Source organism: Nomascus leucogenys, chromosome 11, assembly GCF_006542625.1.
Source record: "Nomascus leucogenys isolate Asia chromosome 11, Asia_NLE_v1, whole genome shotgun sequence".
Classification (NCBI taxonomy): Eukaryota; Metazoa; Chordata; class Mammalia; order Primates; family Hylobatidae; genus Nomascus; species Nomascus leucogenys.
In genome coordinates, this window is record NC_044391.1 from 71074427 (window position 1) to 71095822 (window position 21396).

A 21396-nucleotide genomic window follows, 5' to 3' on the forward strand; every position below is an offset into this window, starting at 1 on the left:
TGCAAGTAAAAAATAAGCTGAAAGAAATCCATATGACCGCCAGGTGCAGTGGCTCATGCCTGTAATCCCAGCACTTTGGGATGCCAAGGCGGGCAGATCACCTGAGGTCAGGAGTTTGAGACGAGCCTGGCCAACATGGTGAAACCCCGTCTCTACTAAAAATACAAAAATTAGCCGGGCGAGGTGGCAGATGCCTATAATCCCAGCTAGTCGGGAGACTGAGGCAGGAGAATCAGCTGAACCCGGGAGCAGGAGGCTGCAGTGAGCTGAGATCGCGCCATTGCACTCCAGCCTAGACAACAAGAGTGAAACGCTGTCTCAAAAAAAAAAAAAAAAAATTCTGTAGAGACAGAGTCTCACTATGTTGCCCAGGCTTGTCTCAAACTCTTGGCCGCAAGCAATCCTCCCACCTTGGCCCCCCAAAGTGATAAGATTACTGGTGTGAGTCACCTTGGTGGAAATCTTGATGAGAATAAAATATAAATAGGCACTGGAGGTGTACTACCCATTTCTGGTATATTTGGGTTTTCTTCCATCATCTCTATCTCACCATCGATGACAGTTCCAAATAGGATAACCCAGACTCAGTTCAGAAGCAAACTCTAAAAATCCACCCACCACTCCACCACCACAGTTATGTGATCATCAAGGATACATAATTACAAGACCTAATTATGGGCCACACAATTGGCATGAGACAGCATGGCATAAGGACAGGAACACAGGTTTTGGAATCACAGAGTTCTAATCCCATCTCTGCCACTCACCTGTTATGTGACCCCAGGACATTTATTTAACCTCGCTGAGCCTCGGTTTACTCAACAGTAAAATGAGGTAATAATACATACCTGTTCATGGGATCACTGTGAGGGTTAAAAGAAATAATATATGTAAAAGCATCTAGGGTTGTGAAAAAGTTCCATATGCATATAATTCTGTTGCTATCTCTCTGGGATGCACTGACTCACTCTCTGCCTTGTCTGGCATACAGCAGGTAATCAACAAATGTCAATTACCTTTCCTGCTCATCTCTCCCCCTTCTCCATTTCCTCTTCCTCTCCTATCCCACACACAAAAACAGCTCAATTTGTAGTGACAATCTAGATTCCAAACAATAAAAACTAGACACTTCTCAGATGGAGTTGGGTATCCTCTGCCCAAGATGCTGAAGCAAAAGGGCACTTACAGTGAGCATTCCTATTTAGGTTTCTCTTAACCAGGAAAGTTGACTCTAAGTCCTTATTTTATACTTAAAACTGACTTTCAACTCCAGATCCAGGTTGTCCTTCAAAGCTACAGCTGTAATCCAGAGTCAAAAATCACCTGACCCCTATTGCCAAGGTTTCTGCTTCTGATTTTGGCTGGGTAAATAGGCTATGTGTGTTGGGAGAGAGAGAAGAGAAAGCAAGAACTAACTTGTACTGAACATCTCCTGTGTGCCAGATGCTTTAAATATGCTCATCTTTCAAACCACAATGCAACAGGTATCACTCTCTTCACATTACAGACAACTGAGTTAGCAGACAGTATTTTTTGAATGACAAAAGGCCCTTATGAAAACAGCTACATAATACTGTCATTCAAAGATAAACAGAAAAAACAAGCCAGAGTCAGAACAATTTTTAAGTAAATACGTTCAGATAGAAAAGGACTTGAAAAACTTACCTCCTACAAACCACTTCTTAAGAAGTTACTCAAGCATGTACTGCAGCAAAATGAGGGATAAACCAAAAAAATAGGAAGACACGGGAAAGGGAAACAGCACTTCCAGCCATGGAAAGAAGTGCCAGGATGACAGCTCTGTAGTGAGCCTAGTGAATAATCAGTTCAGAATGGCACAGAACAAGAAAGGAATCTCGGCATATAGCTTAGGCAAAGAAGACTCGATAGGTTAGACAAGATTGAGAGCCTAGAAAACTTTTGAGATCATAATAATGGCAAATAATGCATGAACACATTAAAAGGCAATCAGAAATACTAGCGAAAAAATTTAAGAAAGTCATGGTCCAAATATGAAAAAACTAAAAGGTAACACAAATTTAAACAACTGATGAAGAGTGAGAAAACAAAAAAACCCATTTGACTTTGGGGCTAGATATCTTGTCCTTTGATTGGCCCAGGAATCCTAACACCAGACCCACAGTGCAAGTCTAAAATCCAATCCTAACACACAAGGCAATGAATCAGTTCACAGAATTGTAGTCATGTAAATGTTGTCTATGGATTTTCTTTTTTTTTTTTTTTTTTTTTTTTTTGAGACAGAGTCTGGCTCTGTCGCCCAGGCTGGAGTGCAGTGGTGTGATCTCAGCTCACTGCAAGCTCCGCCTCCCAGGTTCACGCCATTCTCCTGCCTCAGCCTCCTGAGTAGCTGGGACTACAGGCGCCCGCCACCACTCCCGGCTAATTTTTTTTTTTTTTTTTTTTTTTTTTAGTAGAGACGGGGTTGGCCAGGATGGTCTCCATCTCCTGACCTCGTGATCTGCTCGCCTCGGCCTCCCAAAATGCTGGGATTACAGGCATGAGCCACCGCGCCCGGCCTTATGGATTTTCAACTTTAAGAATCATATATGAATAAGATGGTCAACTTTGGGGCAAAGCACAAATACAGGTTATGGGTTCAGGGCTTTGGCAATGTGAAAGCAACATTGTCAAAAAGTGAACAGTAGAACTGGTAGCAATCCAAACATTACTGACATACAGCATAAGGAATCAAGAAATACTATCCAAAGTTGAAAAAGCCAGGTGTGGTGGCTCACACCTGTAATCCTAGTGCTTTAGGAAGCCAGTGGGAGGACTGCTTGAGGCCAGGAGTTTGAGACCAGCCTGGGCAGCATAGGAAACCCTGTCTCTACAAAAAAGTTAAATAAATTAGCCAAACATGGTGGTGCAAACCCTTTAGTCCTAGTTACTCGGGAAGCTGAGGTGGGAGGATCACTTGAACCCAGGAATTTGAGGCTGCAGTGAGCTATGATTCCCACTGCACTCTAGCCTGGGTGACAGAGACAGACCCCGTCTCAAAAAAAAAAAAAAAAATTGATTATAAAAAAAAGGTGACCTAACAGACAAATTTAAAATATTATAAACATCAAACCTGGGAGAGAAAAAAGAAAACTAGCTTAAAGAGCTGCATTCTCACTTTCGTATCAGGTGCTAAAAGTTGATAAATCAAAACATGGTGGTAAAAGCACATTACTTAGGCTTAAGAAGGTAACAATCTAAGAATTAAATATGGAAACAGTTGAAAAAAATTAAAAGGTTCCCTCTGTGAGCCTTCAGGAGGTGAAGGAAACCATTGTTTCTCAACAAATGTCCTCCTGTATATTGGATTTATTACCAAGTGCATGGATCACTTGGACAAAAATAATTTTCTGTCACACATTTGAGAAAAGGCAAAACACTAAAATTGTCACTAAAAATTAGACGTGACAGCCAAATGTTAAAGTCGGAATTGTATTTAAGAGGAGGATAAAATCTTTTTTCTTATAAAATCACGTTATTCAAATGAAATAATTTTTACAAGAATGTTTGCAAAAGGGTAAAGATGGGAAATTCTACTGAAGCTAGATAACTTTCTTCTTTATAATTCCCCATTTTCTGGTTTATGTACAGAAAGCATGTATTCTATTTATAATCAGAGACCTTTAAAAAATTTAATGTGATCAGTATTCAGTCAGTGTGCCAGGTTGCCCAACACCCCAGCCTGATTCATGAGATTTAGAGGACAGCAGGAGTAATGAATGAACACGGTGGTTTTTAGAGGCTAGGTGTTTTAACATTCAATCTGCTTCACTGTTACTCTAATTTTTAAAAACTTTTTATTTAGAGATGGGGTGGGGGTGGTAGCGGCTGCAGGTGGGCACCACCATGCCCTGGTCATTGTTACTCTAAAGGAATATCTGAATACCACAGGACATCTGAACACCACAGGAAAGGTGTGAATGCTCAGGAAAGGTGCCTTCAGTAGGTTCCAGAAAGTGATTACATCATATACCTAGGAACAATCTTACCTGAGAAAATGACAAAAGGCTTTTTTAAAGCTTCTTAGATGTCCAGGCTCTGTTTCCCATTAAGTTCATTGTTTAGCTAAGGAAGTGACATGGGGGAAAGGTGGGGGTGGGGAAAAAGGAAAACTGTTCCCTAAGTAGACAGCAACAGATTAGAGGTCCAGTCCAGGGTCCACCATTAAATAACCACATGACTTTCCCAAATTCCTATCATCACCCTTCCCTGGCCTCAGTTTTCTAGTCAAAAACTAAACTAAACAAAATTGACCCTTGTCATTCTAAAATCCTTTGCTTTCCAACTTAAAAAGCTCTCAACTCCCAACAGAGTCAAGAAAAAGATTCTTCTTCTGGCTGGGCGTGGTAGCTCATGCCTGTAATCCAAGCACTTTGGGAGTCCAAGGCAGGAGAATCACTTGAGTACAGGAGTTTGAGACTAGCCTAGGCAACATAGTGAAACCCCATCTCTACCCCAGCCAAAAATAAAAAAAAATTAAAAAACAAAGATTTATCTGCTAGCCTCAGCCCTATTTCATAGACAGCAAGTAAAGTAATAAACAGACATAATGAAAAGTAACTCCGAGTGAGTCACCATCATTTTTCAAGCTTCTACTTAATCCACTGAAATATACTGCCTTTTGAGGCTGTGTAACAAAGTGTATGACATTTACCTAATTCCAACTTTAAACAAAACTCTACAAGAAATTCAGAGAACTCTTGGCAGATTGCTTATCCTTAAAGACAATAGTCACTGACAAACTCTTAACCTCTCTTAGTCACTTGGCCAAAATATCCAGGGATAGCATCAGAGCAGGCCAGCCTACTACTTACACATTTTTTTCAGCTGTCATTTTCATTGACTACCCAAAGTGAAATGAAGATGCACTCTGCTTTGGATTGGAGAGTGGTTGTGGTTGGGGGGATGGGCAGAAAGATCACAGCAACTTTCTCTAAATCCAAGGCTAACTTCCACTTTTGCCCTTGTTCACAGGCAGTTCTAAGCTACTCCAATCATTCAAAACACAACGTATAAAGGAATTTTTTTGTTTTGCTTTTGTTTCAGGGTCTTTTTCATCTAGTTTTCCTCAGATATTAGGCAAGCCTAGCTCCTATTTCATATTTTTAATAGTCACAGTTATACTGATCATATACCATACGTATGTGTGTATGTATTCATAAACACAGTTTAGAAATGATACAGGGCTGGGGCCAGGCGTGGTGACTCACACCTGTAATCTCAGCACTTTGGGAGGCCGAGGCAGGCGGATCACGAGGTCAGGAGATCGAGACCATCCTGGCTAACATGTTGAAACCCTGTCTCTACTAAAAAAAAAAATACAAAAAATTAGCCAGGCGTGGTCTCTGGCGCCTGTAGTCCCAGCTACTCAGGAGGCTAAGGCAGGAGAATGGCGTGAACCCGGGAGGCGGAGCTTGCAGTGAGCCGAGATCACGCCACACGCCACTGCACTCCAGCCTGGTGACAGAGCGAGACTCCGTCTCAAAAAAACAAAAAGAAAAGAAAAGAAAAGAAAAGAAAGAGAGAGAGAGAGAGAAGAAAGAAAGAAAGAAAGAAAGAAAGAAAGAAAGAAAGAAAGAAAGAAAGAAAGAAAGAAAGAAATCATGTAGGGCTGGGTATGGTGGCTCAAGCCTGTAATCCCAGCACTTTAGGAGGCCGAGGCAGGCAGATCACTTCAGGTCAGGAGTTCAAGACCAGCTTGGCCAACATAGTGAAACCTTGTCTCTACTAAAAATACAAAAATTAGCCAGGCGTGGTGGCGGGTGCCTGTAATCACAGCTACTCAGGAGGCTGAGGCAGGAGAATTGGTTGAACCCGGGAGGGGGAGGTTGCAGTGAGCCGAGATGGTGCCACTGCACTCCAGCGTGGGCGACAGAGTGAGACTTTGTCTCAAAAACAAAAACAAAAAACAAACAACAACAACAACAACAACAACAAAAAGTCATGTTATTACATCATATACTTGACTCCACCAGCTACTTAGAAGTCAAACGACTGAGCACATGTCCAAACTATCACTCAATAACCCAGAGAAGACCAGCTGTGGCATAAACGACCATCAAGTCTGTTTCAGAACCTCAGCATTACACCAACCTCAGAAACAAAAAAAGAACTCCTTGAACAAGATATCAACAGCCTTGAGAGGGGAAGTAATAAGAATTGGTCACTGGTATGAGTCAAAGGGCTCACTATAGTAAACTTCATCCATCACTGTGTATTCATTCTTAGGGCTCTCTCACAGCAATCAGAGCATCAAATATTAGTGCCAAAGAAAGGCTTGATTAAACTTTTAAAATTGTACATAGTGTCTTCACTTTTGAACTAAGGCTACTCTACTAAAGAAATATGGGCTTTAAAATGAAGTCTAAGTCAAGTTCTTAGGAGAGGAGTTTCCCTCACTGGCAGTGCAGGCAATCCTGAACCAAGTGGTCAGGCTGGCACAACCTCCATCTTTGATAGCCTGACCCTGTGACCTCAATGGAACATTTCAAGTTCCAGCTTGGTTTCTCCTGAGGAATGTAGTTATCTTAGGGTACCACAATTGAAACAACCTCCTCTAGCATTTGAGAATACATTTTCCTATGGGGCGTAATTTGAAAATTTCAACTAATGTAAAATTCATGACATCAAAAAGCTGGAACAATGTGAAAGGATGAAGAGTGACAAAGCAGGCTGGTGATTTGATGGTATTTTAGGTTAACAAGTTTAATGTAATAAAACTCCTAACACAATTTCCACACGATTGATTTGTCCAGCCCACAACTACTTCACCACACAGTTGCTAATAACATCACTGTGCTGTGTGGTCATTATGTCACCCAGCTGGGAGCACTATGGCCTACCAGCCACTGTTCACTTTTCCAGCTTGCTTTTCCCAAGAAGATAGAAACTGCAGACCACCTACTTCACCAAAAGTCCCTCTGTTCCCCAAGCTTCACGGCTTTTCTCTGATTTATCTTGGTGTCACATCCCAAAGGGCCCAGCTCTGGACTATCTGACTTAGAGTGGCCAAAGAAGGGACTAAGGGTCTGTGCCCAGGAGTTGGCTTCAATCCTGCAGATTCAAGGCAAAGTCACCTGTGTGTTTTATGGTGGATGAACTTCACCACTGCTTCTGATCCTCTGCTTCTGATCCCTTACAATTCCAACACTCAGAGACTCACCCCCTGCTTCCGGCTCTCCATATCTGTGAAATAACCGTGGAAGGACACGCACCATCTCTCTCTCTCTCTCACACACTCACACACACACACACACGAACACACGCGCGCGTTGGGCACTGTGACTTGGTGCCTTCTTCGGCTCCAGGCTGACTTACTTGAGGAAGTACCTCTGGCCAGTGGCCGTGAAGGTCATCTCCCAGCCCGGGGGCAGTGGCAGCTCGTCGGTCACGTCGTAGGACTGCTGTCGGAGGTGCGCGTGCTGCTGCGCGGGGCTACCCGCAGCACCCGCGCCGGTGCCCAGCTGCAGGGACGCGGGCGACGAGTGCGAGCGGACATGCTGGGCACCCCCAGCCAGCCGAGGCCCCGGGTGGCCGCCCGACGAGTCGGTGCTGGACTGGCGAGAGTGCGAGCCCGAATCAGGCTCCTTGAAGAAAGACTCCGGCAGGATCTTCTTCCGCCACGAGCTAGGCTTCGGGTTCATGACAGAGTTGAAGAGGGCTTCGAGGTCTGTGTCTAGGTCCTGCGTGACGTGGATCACTTGCTGCCCAGGCGGCGGGAGCGGAGGGGGCGCCGAGGCCGGATTCATCTTCTGCAAAAAGAAGGTCAAATCAGCCTTTTATTTAAAGTCGGAGGAAGAGGGTAAGAGGGTCACAGCGTGAGAGGGCGAGATGGTGGGAGGAAGAATAGAGGGAAAAGGAAACGAGGAGACAGATAATTGCCCGCCTAGAGATCCCAGACACTCAGCGGTAAGACCAGCAGGATGGGGGAGGGGTCCCTCCTGGCCTCGAGAATTATGCAACTTTCTTGAAGCAAAGAAGTTGCCGGGAGGAGAAGGAAGGGCGGAGGGGTGGAGGGAGTAACTGCACTCGGGGCTTGCTGAACCGCAGGATGGCAAAGGAAAGGTCGCAGGTTTCCAGGACAGGCAGCCCCCCGAAAGAAGTTCAGCCCGAGCCAACTCCACCACGTCTCGACTCCGGAAGCCCGAGGAGCCTGGAGCCCTGGAGTGGTGCCGGGTGAGCGCGCGAGCTCAAGCGGGCACTACCTGGGCGGGCAGCGAAGCTGAGCGCGCGGCGGCCGCCGTCCCGCCCGAACTTGCCGTCGGGCCTGGGTGGCTCGGGTGAGTCCCGAGATTGCGGAGCTGGAGCCGAGGCTTGGCTGACAAATCCCGACCCGACTCGGTGCCTGGCAGTCTAAGGGCTTCGGCTCTCACATCCCCCGAGCTAGCCTAAGGCGCTCGTGCTGGGCGAAAAGGAGGCTCAGGAGAAGCAGACAGCGCGGCCGCAGCAGCTCCCGGACTGTCCCATAAACAAAGTTTGGAGCAAACTCCCACCCCCAGGAAAGAGGCGGGCCGGAAAGTTGAGCTGTTGAATTATGTATGACCTCCTAGTCCCTAGCCGGCCAGCCCCCGCTCGCCCCTCCTCTTCCTCCTCCTCCTCCTCCCACCCCGGCTCCAGAAAATCCTGGGCGTGATGGGTACTTTACTGGGTAAGAGGAGACGGGTGCCCCCCACCCACTCCTCCCGGCCGCGCGGACCTCTCCCGCGGAGACCTGCATCTGCATTCCTTTGAGTTTACCACGGACTTGGGGCGGGATCAAAGGGAAAGTGGCCTGAGCCTGTTTCATCAAGGGGTTGTGGACCGAAACCAAGGCCAGGGGTGGCGGAGGGCACGCGGATGAGGGGCTCAGGCCTAGGAAGGGCCGGTCCTGGACACCGCGCCCTCCCCTGCAGCCAGGCGACGAGGCCGGCAGCACCCGAAGCGCCGCACTGACCCGCGATTCTGCCCGAAGGCCGGCCCGGGTGCGCCCCGGCGCGGGGAGACACCAACAAGGCCAGCTTTTCCACGAGAGGCTGCTTAGCTCTTGTGACCATATTTGGTCTGGCGAGGAGGCATCTTGGCTGCCTGGCTCTCAATTGTCTGCTAAAGCACAGAAGGTGCCCAGAAAGTGCCTCCGTCACTGGAGATGCGGCTTCGCCAACGGGTGGGTTGTAAACAAACAACTTTCAAACCATTCATCAATCCTTAATTTCCTCTACGGGGGTGACTCAGGCCACTAGAGATTGAGAAGAGACCGGGTCAAAGCAGGGTGCTGGAAGAGAAAAGCAATTGCGCCCCCCTCCCCCGCAACATCCGTGAGGGTTGTGGGAGGATTGGAATGTCCCTGCCGCCCTCCGGGGAGCCTGGAGCCAGGATGGAACCCGAGCAGGTGGCTGGGAGTAGAGAGGGTGCGCCAGTGACCCGAAAAAAGCCACCCACCTTCCCACCAACTAGATCTGGGCGAGGGATGGAGACCCCCTGCCTCTAGCTAAGAGACGAAGGTCAAGTCTGGCGAAACAGCTGCGGGAAGTAGGAGGAGGCCTTGCCCTTCAGAGCAGCTCAATTTCTTTTCTCTCTGGTTGCCTCTCCACCGAGGGGAAAGAGTGGGGGGAGATGGCGAGGTAAGCCAAATTCCAGGAAGCCCCTACCCCACCCCATTTGATTCAAATAGGAGTTTATTAAGTAAATCAAACGAGACAATGTAAAGCACTTCGCACAGCACCGGGCTGGTTACATAAGTGTTTGTTAAATAAAACAGAACTGTGTGTTCTTCAAGTTCACGTATTGTGCCTTAATTTTTTTTTTTTTTTTTTTTTTTTTGAGAGAAGTTTCCCTCTTGTCCCCTAGGCTTGAGTGCAATAGCTCCATCTTGGCTCACTGCAACCTCCGCCTCCCGGGTTCAAACGATTCTCCTGCCTCTGCCTCCCAAGTAGCTAGGATTAAGGCGCCTGCCACCACACCCAGCTAATTTTTGTATTTTTTAAAAGTAAAGATGGGGTTTCACCATGTTGGCCAGGCTGGTCTCAACTCCTGACCTCAGATGATCCGCTCGCCTCAGCCTCCCAAAGTGCCGGGATCACAGGCATGAGCCACCGCGCCCAGCCTGCCTTAATATTTTTACAGGGTAAAATAAAGTCCAAGTTAAAATCTGGAGCTGCCTTGAAGGAGAAGAATTTAAGGAAAAGACAAGGCCACTCAGTTTTGCCTTGGAAAAGGTAGAATTTTGGGGCCACTCCCTGAATGGCTGCATCCATATCCAAAACAGAACAACACCCACCAAAGTGAGCCAATTCCCCTGTTATCTGTACTTGCAGGTGGCTCCAATTCCAGACTCCTCACAGACTGGAAGAAATTTGGGCTGCCTTAGACTAAGGCAGGCATACATGTAACATCCTTTTTTTTTTTTTTTTTTTTTTTTTTGAGATGGAGTCTCACTCTATTGTCCAGGCTGGAGAGCAGGAACATGATCGAGGCTCACTGCAACCTCTGCCTCCCCGGTTCAAGCAATTCTCCTGCCTCAGCCTCCCGAGTAGCTGGGATTCTGTGCAGCAAGTCCTCTGCCCATAGGACTGGCAAAAGGAAAGGCGAAACTAGCACAGGTCACTCCTTGGAAAGCAGAATCTTTGCAAGCTACTCTCAGAAGCCATCACAGTTGCAACAAGGGGGGAAATAAGCTATCGAACTAGAGGAAGTGACTGGAACCTAATGATACTAATTCAGAAGTCACAAGGCTGACTTGATTAAAAGATGAAAACTTGAGGCCAGCCCTACTCTAGGAAAGTCCTCACCCCAGAAGAAAGGTGAGAATCAGGGTTGGAATTAGATGGGCAGTGAGAATCAGGATTGGAACTGGATGCAGTCTTCGTTTCTTTCCAAGCTTCAAGAAATAGTGCAACAGATAAAGTAGATGTCTGAAATGGAAATTGCCCTTAACACAGGATAACTGAAAAACTCCCAGTTCCCAAATAGCATGTAAGATGTAATAGTGAATAATTCAAAAGATTTGCTGTTGTCCCAGCCATTCCAACAATGGCTTCAGATTAAATAACATTTACAGGTGTCTTGTATGTATCAGGTACTGCCCATAAGAGGCAGCACAGTGGATAAGTGTATAATTTCTGGAGCAAAACAGCTGAGTCACCTCAGACAAGACATTTAAGCTCTCTATTCTTGGGTTTCCTCCTTTGTAAATTAGGGACAATAACAGTACCCACCCCACAGGATTCTAGGTGAAAACACATACACGTTTTATTTGTTGATATTTGACGTAGAACACAATCTTTGAAGCTGGCTCTACCTGCTACATTATGCAGGTAGCTTAGCATTCCTAAGTCACAGTTTACTCATTTACAAATTGGAAATAATATTGTGGTAGTCTCTCTGCTACGTTGCTGCCTTTCAATGGCCCAGCTTCATGCTATTTATACCTTTATGTGGCCCTTCCACTTAATCTGGACTGGGCCAGTGATTTTCCTTAACCAGGAAAATGCAGCAGTGAAGTTGTGCCACTTCCCTGTCTTTCCCATCCCATCCCCTAGGAAGGTATAGAAGCTTCCACTTTGTACTTTTAGGAGACCTGAGCCACTAAGTAAGAAGTCCCGTTACCCTGCTGGATAAACCACATGGAGAAGGAAAGGCCCTGAGATACTTGGAGAGAGGGAAAAGTCCAGCTGCCCAGCACCTGAGCTGAGCCCAGCCTCAGCCAACCCCACCGGCTGACTGCAAACACATCAGTTACCACCAGTAAGACCAGCAGAGCTGCAGAGCCAAGCCCAGCCCAGATTGCAGAATTGTGAGCAAATAAAATGGATATTGCTTTAAGCCACAAAATATTGAAATGCTTTTTTTAAATGTAGAATGTGCATTCTAAGAATAAAAAATGCAAATAAAGTCTTTTTTTTTTTTCAGACAGGGTTTCACTTTGTTGCCCAGGCTAGAGTGCAATGGCTTGATCTCGGCTCACTGCACCCTTCACCTCCCAGGTTCAAGTGATTCTTGTGCCTCAGCCTCCTGAGTAGTTGGGACTACAGACGTTCACCACCACGCCTGGCTAATTTTTGTATTTTTTTAGTAGAGACAGGATTTCATCATGTTGGCCAGGCTGATCTTGAACTCCTGGCCTCAAGTGATCCGCCCACCTTGGCCTCCCAAAGTGCTAGGATTACAGGCTAGAGCCACCATGCCCGGCCACAAATAAAGTTCTTTTTTTTTTTTTTTGAGATGGAGTCTTACTCTGTCACCCAGGCTGGAGTGCAGTGGCACGATATTGGCTCACCACAACCTCCACCTTCCAGGTTCAAGCGATTCTCCTGCCTCAGCCTCCTGAGCAGCTGGGATTACAGGCGCCTGCCACCCCACCCAGCTAATTTTTGTATATTTAGTAGATATGGGGTTTCACCATTTGGGCCAGGCTGGTCTTGAACTCCTGACCTTGTGATCCACCTGCCTCGGCCTCCCGAAGTGCTGGGACTACAGGCGTGAGCCACCATGCCCGGCCAAATAAAGTTCTTAACACAAAGCCTGCTTAACATAATAAAGCACTCAACAAATATGGCTGTTTTGTCTCATGGAGACCTAAAGATAAGAAAACTGGATCGATGAGTTAGAAAGTATTTTGTCCAAATATATACAATGAAACCATGTAAAACAAAACAAAACAAAACAAAACAAAACAAAAAAAACCCCCTGAGATTCAGCCCAGGGTTGTAACTCTAGAGCAGAGTGCATTCTCCAGAGTTCATCCTGTGTGAGCCAGGAGTTGCTCCCTGGTATTGCCATTTTAAATCGTGTGATACCTTTTGTCTGACTATCTCATAGAGAAACTCCACAGCTTTTATAAGATAATCGGTTGAGAGCACACTCCTGCTGATAGATATGTAAATCTTTCCATTTGCAAACACTTTCCAACAAAGTCCATCGCCTGCTTCTAAATCCTCCCCACAACACACTTCCTACTGAAGCTTCTCTTGAGTCATCCCTTTCTCTTCCTTCTCTGTTCACATCCAATCAGTGGCAAGTGCTATTGATTCTTTCTTCTAGTGTCCCCCAAAATCCATACTTCCCTTCCCACTCTCACGACAGGACCTTATCTCAAAATGCTTGAAGTGGTCTCCTAACTGGTTTCTCTGCCTCCAGTCTCTGTTTTCTGGTCTCCTTCTTTCATGATGTCATTACCTAGCTCAGAAGTTTTTTTTAACAACTGTTCACAAGTATATAAGTCAAAGCTATCAATCTGGCACTAAAGGTTTCCCAACACACTGCCATCTTCATAGCTTTCTGACCCTGGTTCTTACATGACCCAGTAATAAAGTATCTTTCTACCCCAAGCATATTTGGCCTAATTCTTTACTACACCTACCTGAACTCTGCTATTTGAATTCTGCTCAAAATTGTCCTCCAAACTCCATTGCCAGGCATTCAGTAATCTCTCCCTTCTTCCTAAATTCTCCTTGTTCTTGTCTTTTTCACTCTTTCCACATGTAATCAAACATAACACTGCCTTATATTGTTTTGTCTTGTTTTTTTAGACGGAGTCTCACTCTGTTGCCCAGGCTGGAGTGCAATGGTGCAATCTCAGCTCACCGCAACCTCCACCTCCCGGGTTCAAGCAATTCTCCTGTCTTAGCCTCTCAAGTAGCTAGGATTACAGGTGCCTGCCATCACGCCACCTAATTTTTGTGTTTTTAGTAGAGATGGGGTTTCACCATGTTGGCCAGGCTGATCTCGAACTCCTGATCTCAGGTGATCCACACACCTCAGCCTCACAAAGTGCTGGGATTACAGATGTGAGCCACCAGGCCTGGCCTATAACGTATTGTAAAATTCACTTTAGAATCTCTTGCCTCCCCAACTGGATTGTAAATAGCTGCAGGGCTAGAAGCAGCTTAAATTTCTTTGTGAGGTCAGGCGCAGTGGCTCATGCCTGTAATCCCAGCACTTTGGGAGGCCAAGGCAGGCAGATCACCTGAGGTCAGGAGTTTGAGACAAGCCTGGCCAACATGGTGAAACCCCGTTTCTACTAAAAATACAAAAATTAGCCATGCGTGGTGGCACATGCCTGTAATCCCAGCTACTCCAGAGGCTGAGGCAGGAGAATTGCTTGAACCCAGGAGGCGGAGGCTGCAGTGAGCTGAGATCATGCCACTGCATTCCAGCCTGGGCAACAGAGCGAGACTCCATCTTAAAAAAAATTTCCTTATGAAACTGCTCCTAAGAAGGCCACAATTCCTTGTTGAGAGCATAGTGATCTTTAGACGATTTTGCCCATTCCTCTTTCAGCACCCATTAGTGTAACTGTGAAGTCTGTTAGATAATTTTCCACCATTCACTACAATTTCAGCTACTTCTGGACTCAACTCTTTTTTTTTTTTTTTTTTTTTGAGACGGAGTCTCGCTCTATCGCCCAGGCTGGAGTGCAGTGGCGCGATCTCGGCTCGCTGCAAGCTCCGCCTCCCGGGTTCACGCCATTCTCCTGCCTCAGCCTCTCCGAGTAGCTGGGACTACAGGCGCCCCACCACACCCGGCTAATTTTTTGTATTTTTAGTAGAGACGGGGTTTCACTGTGGTCTCGATCTCCTGACCTCGTGATCCGCCCGCCTCAGCCTCCCAAAATGCTGGGATTACAAGCGTGAGCCACCGCGCCCGGCCTTCAACTCTTTAACAAGATTGCAAGCTCTTTGAGAACAAGTCTAAGAGAACTTCACTTTCTTTTTGTTTCTCCCATGCCTAACAAAGTGTTCTCCATGCAGGAGTGGTCTGTAAATGCCTAACCCAGTAGATTTTGCCCCTGCTATTCATCTGCCATTTTTGCCTCAGGAAAGCTTCAGCTGCTTTTCTCAGCCCTACCTCCGGGTTGCTGACTTGGTCTGAATGACTGATTCCAGCAAAGGTGTATGGTTAGAAACTTGGTGGGGTGGCTAAGTTAGAGGACTGTGGTCTCAGAAGCCCTTGGGGCAGAACCTGCCCTGACTTGCTGAACCAGTATGGAGAAAATTCCCAGAGCCAGGGTTGGGTCACCATTAGCAACTGAAGAGGAGCAAAACAGACAAGGACCTTGAATAGATAAAGGTTTGAATAATGAAGAGTCCAGAAAACTATTGAATAAGGTTCAACATGAGGATAAGAGTTGACCAGTTCTTTGACAAATCAAACGTGATGCTTGTGTTTTCATAATTTACCATATCCCAAGTGTTTAGCACAGTGTCCAGCATGTAGCAAATATGCAAATACCTAAATAAAAAATAATTGGTGCTGCCACTCACTTTTGCATTTACTCTTTTGTTGCCATGTTTCACTTTGGTGTTCTTAATAAATGCATCACTGGCATGATGATAAGGAAGATAATTTTGATGATGATGATGATGATGATGGAAGGCACTATCTTTTTTTTTTTTTTTTTTTTTTTTTTTTTTTTTTTTTTTTTTTTTTTTTTGAGACGGAGTTTCGCTACTGTTGCCCAGGCTGTAGTGCAATGGCGCCATCTCGGCTCACTGCAACCTCCACCTCCCGGGTTCAAACAATTCTCCTGCTTCAGCCGCCCGAGTAGCTGGGATTACAGGCATGCGCCATCATGCCTGGCTGATTTTGTATTTTAGTAGAGATGGGGTTTCTCCATGCTGGTCAGGCTGGTCTCAAACTCCCGACCTCAGGTGTGATCCACCCACCTTGGCTTCCCAAAGTGCTGGGATTACAGGCGTGAACCACCGCGCCCGGCCAGAAGGCACTATCTTTTGTCTGATGTTATCTGTTGCTTTAGTAATGCACTTGGGCTAGAAAAAAAAAGGAATTTTTGATATTTAATCTTTACTTAACTTCAGTACCTTATGTAAGTTATTTATCCTTTAGTATTTTTGCTATCATTGTGGGGCAAGGGACTGGAGGAAATATTTTTAAATGGGAAATATTAAGTAATAGGTATTTTCCTAGAAAATAAAAATACACTTTTGAAAAGGCTCAACAATATACAGTATGGTTTAGAAGTTAATGATCAAGCCATATTGCAGAGTTGCTCATTGCAACATGATCTATAATAATGGGAAACAAGAAATTTCATTTCTTTTTTTTTTTTTTTTTTTGAGACAGAGTCTTGCTCTGTCACCAGGCTGGAGTGCAGTGGCGTGATCTTGGCTCACTGCAACCTCCACCTCCCGGGTTCAAGCCATTCTCCTGCCTCAGCGTCCCAAGTAGCTGGGATTACAGGCGCCCACCACCACACCCAGCTAATTTTTGTATTTTTGGTAGAGATGGGGGTTTCACCATGTTGGCCAGGATGTTCTCGATCTCCTGACCTCATGATCTGCCTGCCTCAGCCTCCCAAAGTGCTGGGATTACAGTCGTGAACTACTGCACCCGGCTCAGAAATTTCCTAAATATTTAAGAAGAGGATGGTTGAGTATATCTAACAGCTTAACATATGCAATGAAGTTTCTGATAGTTATTTGAAAGTGTTTATGAAGACAATGTGACAACCTGAAAAATGTTTTTAAGAATTTTTATAATTTTAATGAGAAAAATTAAGAAACAAAGATCTGTGAATACTATCATTATAACTTTGTTCAAAAATATGGAAAAATGAATGAAAAGATGCTAAAATTATATTAAAAACTATGTAGAAATAAAAAGATAAATATTTCTCTTTGTGTGCTTAGATCATGTATAACATGATAACACTGAATCATCACTCTCAGAAGTACAAACCATATTATTAGTATTATTTTGGGTGTGATGAGAGAACTAATTAGCAGTGTTTGGGGTGGGGGGAATTTCAGAGTGCTCAATATTATCCATCCATTCAACAAATACAGTACATATTTTTTTAATATCCATTGTGTTCAAGGCCAGAAGTGATCTTTCAAGCTGAGCTTGGAAGAGTTTGCCACCTGATTAGAACATTTATTGGTTCACAATTTCACTCAACTCCTCCCTTTACCCAAATAAGTCACAGATCTGGTTACACCAGCTGTTCAAGCCACTGCTCTTCCTTGTCTTATTTTTCTTGGTGACAAGAGTCAAGTATATATGAGCTCTACTATTATCTCTCTGTCTCAGCATTGTCCAGACACAAGTTGGGACACTTTTCATGCCTGGTCAAAAAAGTTAATTTGTGGTTTGGAGCCAAGGAGAAGAGAGCCCTCCAAACCAAAACAAGGTGGAGAGAGGACCTGAGTATAAGAAAGTCAGTGCCTGTGGGCACCAGTTCAATTCACACATGCTTAAAAATGGCTAAATTTTCTTCAAAAATATATATTTCTAGATAATCTTAGATAAGAGAGTAGATTAATTCTCATACAGCATCTGCCACACAATACATCCTAATTTGACCATATGACTGAAGACATCTCAATCTAGTTATGATCATTAAAAGCTGTATTTCAACTATGGCAATAATAATAAATCATATTTCTATAATATTTTACAGACTACAAAACAACTTCACATGTACAGTCACACACGAATCTCATAGTAACCCTGTGAGAATGGGCAGATACGCCTTACTAGAACTATTTTACAGATAAGAAAACCGAGGTTTAGAAAAGTTTATGTCTTGCCAAAGGCCAGTGACTTATAACAAGAGCACAAGGACTCAATCCCTCCAGTATCTCTCTGGCTTTCAAATTATATTTCTTCTATAGTTTCCTAACAGAATCAGACTCTTAATTACTTCCTCCTCTGTGAGCATACACAATTTTGTCTTTTCCTTTAAAGAGAGGGAAAGAGAGGCTGTTTTTAAAGGCATTTTTCCTCCACTGACTTACAGTATCATTTCACAAATGTTTTGTCATCTAATGGCCATATGATGTACAGAAGCTCCTAAAATGTATATCGAAGCTTTGTTGTCTCCTCCCTCTCGTTAAATAAATAAAAACTTAAATGTGTTGGAGGTACTGAAAATTCAATTAAACCCTGATTATTGGAGCACTTGTGTGTATTAAAGAATCCTTCTGTGATGTGAATCATCATTTCTAATTAATATGAAACAATGGGTCTCTACTTTTTAAGAGCTGTATTCCTAAAATTATTTTGTAAATTGTTCATTTGGAACTCGATGCATTTTGTTATAGGAAAAAAAAATCTTACCAATGGGGCCGGGCGCAGTGGCTCATGCCTGTAATCCCAGCACTTTGGGAGGCTGAGGCAGGTGGATCATGAGGTCAGGAGATCGAGACCATCCTGGCTAACATGGTGAAAACCCACCTCTACTAAAAAATACAAAAAATTAGCAGGGCAGGGTGGTGGGTGCCTGTAGTCCCAGCTACTTGGGAGGCTGAGGCAGGAGAATCACGTGAACCCAGGAGGTGGAACTTGCAGTGAGCCGAGATGGCGCCACTGCACTCCAGCCTGGGCGACAGAGTAAGACTCCATCTCAAAAAAAAAAAAAAAAAAAATTATGAAAAAAATCTTACTAATGATGTCTAGGCAACCCAGCATCCCACTATGCTCCAAATTCTTGGAAGCCCCAAGTCTCAGTCTGTCCTGATACTCTGGTTGAGTCCTTCTAGACTTGGAGGTATCACATGAAGCTGTTAACAGCCAAACAATGTTGGGACTACATGGTCACTAACCTAGTGGCTACACATTGTAGTTCTACTGAATCATCATCTCCCATTTTTTGTGAATGATTTTAGACAAGAGAAATTTCACAGTTCATTCTGTATATTTCCTCCTACCTGCCATCTGTTTCACCAGAGGGAAAAGAATCTGAAGATATTTGAAAAGAGAATTAAAATATCTTGATAAGATACCAAAGAAAAAGTGAATGAGAAGACCCCTGAGATCTACCTGTCACCTTCCTAAAAAATTCTGTAACTGCTGTCTGTGAAAGTGTCAATCAAGGCTTATCCCTCGTATAGATTCTACAGCCTGGAGTTCAACACTAAAGATGATAATAATTCAGAGTCTGGTTAGTTGGCATTAAATCTATAAAAATAATACTGGTTAATGGCTTTTAGGGAAAGAAGCCTCTAGATTTTTAGTTATCCACTTTTCTCATAAGTGTAAAAGACTGCCTTCTTCCAATTAAATATGACAACGTGTATCTTTCAGCAAGGAAGGATAAAGTTATTTGTCTAATCCTGATTTAAATAGATTATCATGTGAAAAATCTCTCTCTTCTATCTTTCCTAAGGATAGGTATTTTGGGGCTGTCAAGAGCTGACTCTTGGCCAGGCGTGTAATCGCAGCATTTTGGGAGGCTGAGGCGGGCAGATCACCTGAGGTCAGGAGTTTGAGACCAGCCTGGCCAACATGGTGAAACCCCATCTCTACTAAAAATACAAAAAATTAGCCGGGCATGGTGGCGGGCATCTGTAATCCCAGCTGCTTAGGAGGTTGAGGCAGGAGAATCGCTTGAGCCTGGGAGGCAAAGGTTGCAGTAAGCCAAGATGGTGCCACTGCACTCCAGGCAGGGCAACAGAGCAAGATTGTGTCTCAAAAAGCAAAAAACAAAAAACAAAAAAAAACTGACTCTTCATCGCTTCACATCACAACTCAAGGTCTGAAATTTGAAGTGTTGGATTCCACTCTTGGAAAAAAATAAGTAGTTACCAATGGGGAACGGGGGATCCCTTTTAATAAATTCTCTGACAACACTGAGGCAATAGTTACATTGATTTCTCCACATAAGCTCCCTCAGACACTCCACTCACCAAAAAAAGTCACCTTGGTTTCAAAACTTTTTTCATTAGTGTTTGAACACCCCACAAAAAGACTGCCACGAAGTCCCATTCTGTTTGGCTGGAAAGACAGGCATAATCTAGTGGTAAATTTCAACCTTGCTAATGAATCCTCCCTTTGACTTTCTGGTCAGCTTTGCTAAATGAGTAACTTTACAGCCTCCAAAGCAAGCCATTGGCGTGGGAAAGACTTGCCCTTTTTTCCCCAAAATCACCAAAGGCCTTTGTACAGAGTCCAAGTTTTTACCTTTAGTCAGTCTTTTCTATTTCACCACTGCCAGGGGTTTTGTTTTTGTGGAACAAGTAATAAGAACCCCACATATAGGTGTTTTTCTTACAAGGGAACCTCCTTTGTGACCACATAATCTTACCAAGGAAAATCCCAAATGAGTTCCTGCACCAGTCCCATTACTCTGCAGCCTGGGCAGCAGTGGGTAGCTAGTCTGGGAACAAAAGTGCTCTTTTCTTTCTGTTATCACATACCCATCTGAACTCAAAAGAGCTTCACTTAAATAAGGAATTTCCATTCTTCTAGAAATGTCATTTCATTTGAACTTGCACTTCTATGGTTTAAAGAAGACAAACAAGGTCCCCAGTACTAGAGTCCAGCGTGAGGGAAAAGGAAAGGAAACATTAAAAGTGATCCAGGGAAACTCTGAAGGTAAACTTGCCCTTTTGAAAACAGACAAAGGTAGACCTCTGCTTCCCTGCTACAATTTCTAGAAGAAGCAAAACCATCCTGAAACCCCTCTGGAGAGTTCAATTACAGTAAATTGGCCAACAATGATATCTATCTTTATACAGTAAAGGTGTTTAATATCATGTTCAAACTACCAATCAAGAAAAAAATGAATAAAAATAGATAATTACCTGGAAAATAACTAGTAAGTATGGCTTATGGGTCAGTTCAGATCACCAGGAAGCAGATGCCAAGATAGAGTTAGATGAGCAGAGATGTATTGGGGAAAATGCCTATAAAAGTTAAAGAGGACAAAGAAGGTGAGTAAGCTAGGAGAGTATTCAGATTGTAATGCACGTCTGTCAATAGTGAAGGAGGAGGGTAGGAAGGAGGGCTGGCCAGGAAAAGTCTCAGCCCCGACCAGGCCAGTGCTTCCAAGGCAACAGCTGACCCTTAGGGGCGTCCCGTGATGGGCAGCAATGGCTCAGCTCTAGCACCCAGCTGGGCTCAATCCTTGGTAGACAAGAAACCACGGCCTTCAGTGTGAACAGTGCAGGCAATTTTACAGGTGTGGCTGGTGAAGATGTCAGCTCACTGCTGTCCTCACAGTGACTCTATTGAAGAAAGTCCTAAGCATTTATCAACATGGTTTTTATCACAGGCTGTACAGACTGCATCGCACAGGCTGACTTCTCCATTTTTCAGGGCGCAGTTCATCCAAGGTTGCTGTGGGCCTTTCCTCCTCAGGGGAAACTTAGAAGAGAGAGGTTAATGAGACAAACCACAGCCCCTACCGCTGTAGTTGGTCTTGAGGCCTCACTGGTATTTATCCTCTTCCTCCTTCACTATCTACTCTAAGTTTTCCATATCCAATGCTATCCGCTCTACAGGTGCTGATGTCCAACCTGGTGGCGGGCCCCTGTAGTCCCAGCTACTCGGGAGACTGAAGCAGGAGAATGGCGTGAACCCGGGAGGTGGAGCTTGCAGTGAGCTGAGATCGTGCCACTGCACTCCAGCCTGGGGGACAGAGCGAGACTCGGTCTCAAAAAA

General features: G+C 44.6%; 1 protein-coding gene and 1 long non-coding RNA gene across 4 annotated transcripts in view; one reads left to right on the forward strand and one right to left on the reverse strand.

The window, feature by feature from the left end:
- Positions 1-21396, reverse strand: part of WWTR1 (WW domain containing transcription regulator 1) — a 210551-nt gene that overhangs the window by 141090 nt on the left and 48065 nt on the right. The window contains exons 1-2 of one of the 3 annotated variants that reach the window (XM_030822702.1): positions 20538-20639; positions 7336-7769 (exon numbers count right to left, since the gene is read on the reverse strand). In XM_030822702.1, the coding sequence (XP_030678562.1) occupies positions 7336-7766 (431 nt within the window). In that variant the 5' untranslated portion in view covers positions 7767-7769; positions 20538-20639. Of the gene's footprint in view, positions 1-7335; positions 7770-8222; positions 8496-20537; positions 20640-21396 lie in introns of those variants that run through there. The other 2 variants (XM_003256265.4, XM_030822703.1) reach the window with 2 other exon arrangements.
- On the forward strand, positions 7480-11826 carry LOC115837273. Its single transcript, XR_004032327.1, has 4 exons — positions 7480-7782; positions 8098-9160; positions 9844-10796; positions 11568-11826. It is a non-coding gene; the product is annotated as an uncharacterized LOC115837273 (long non-coding RNA).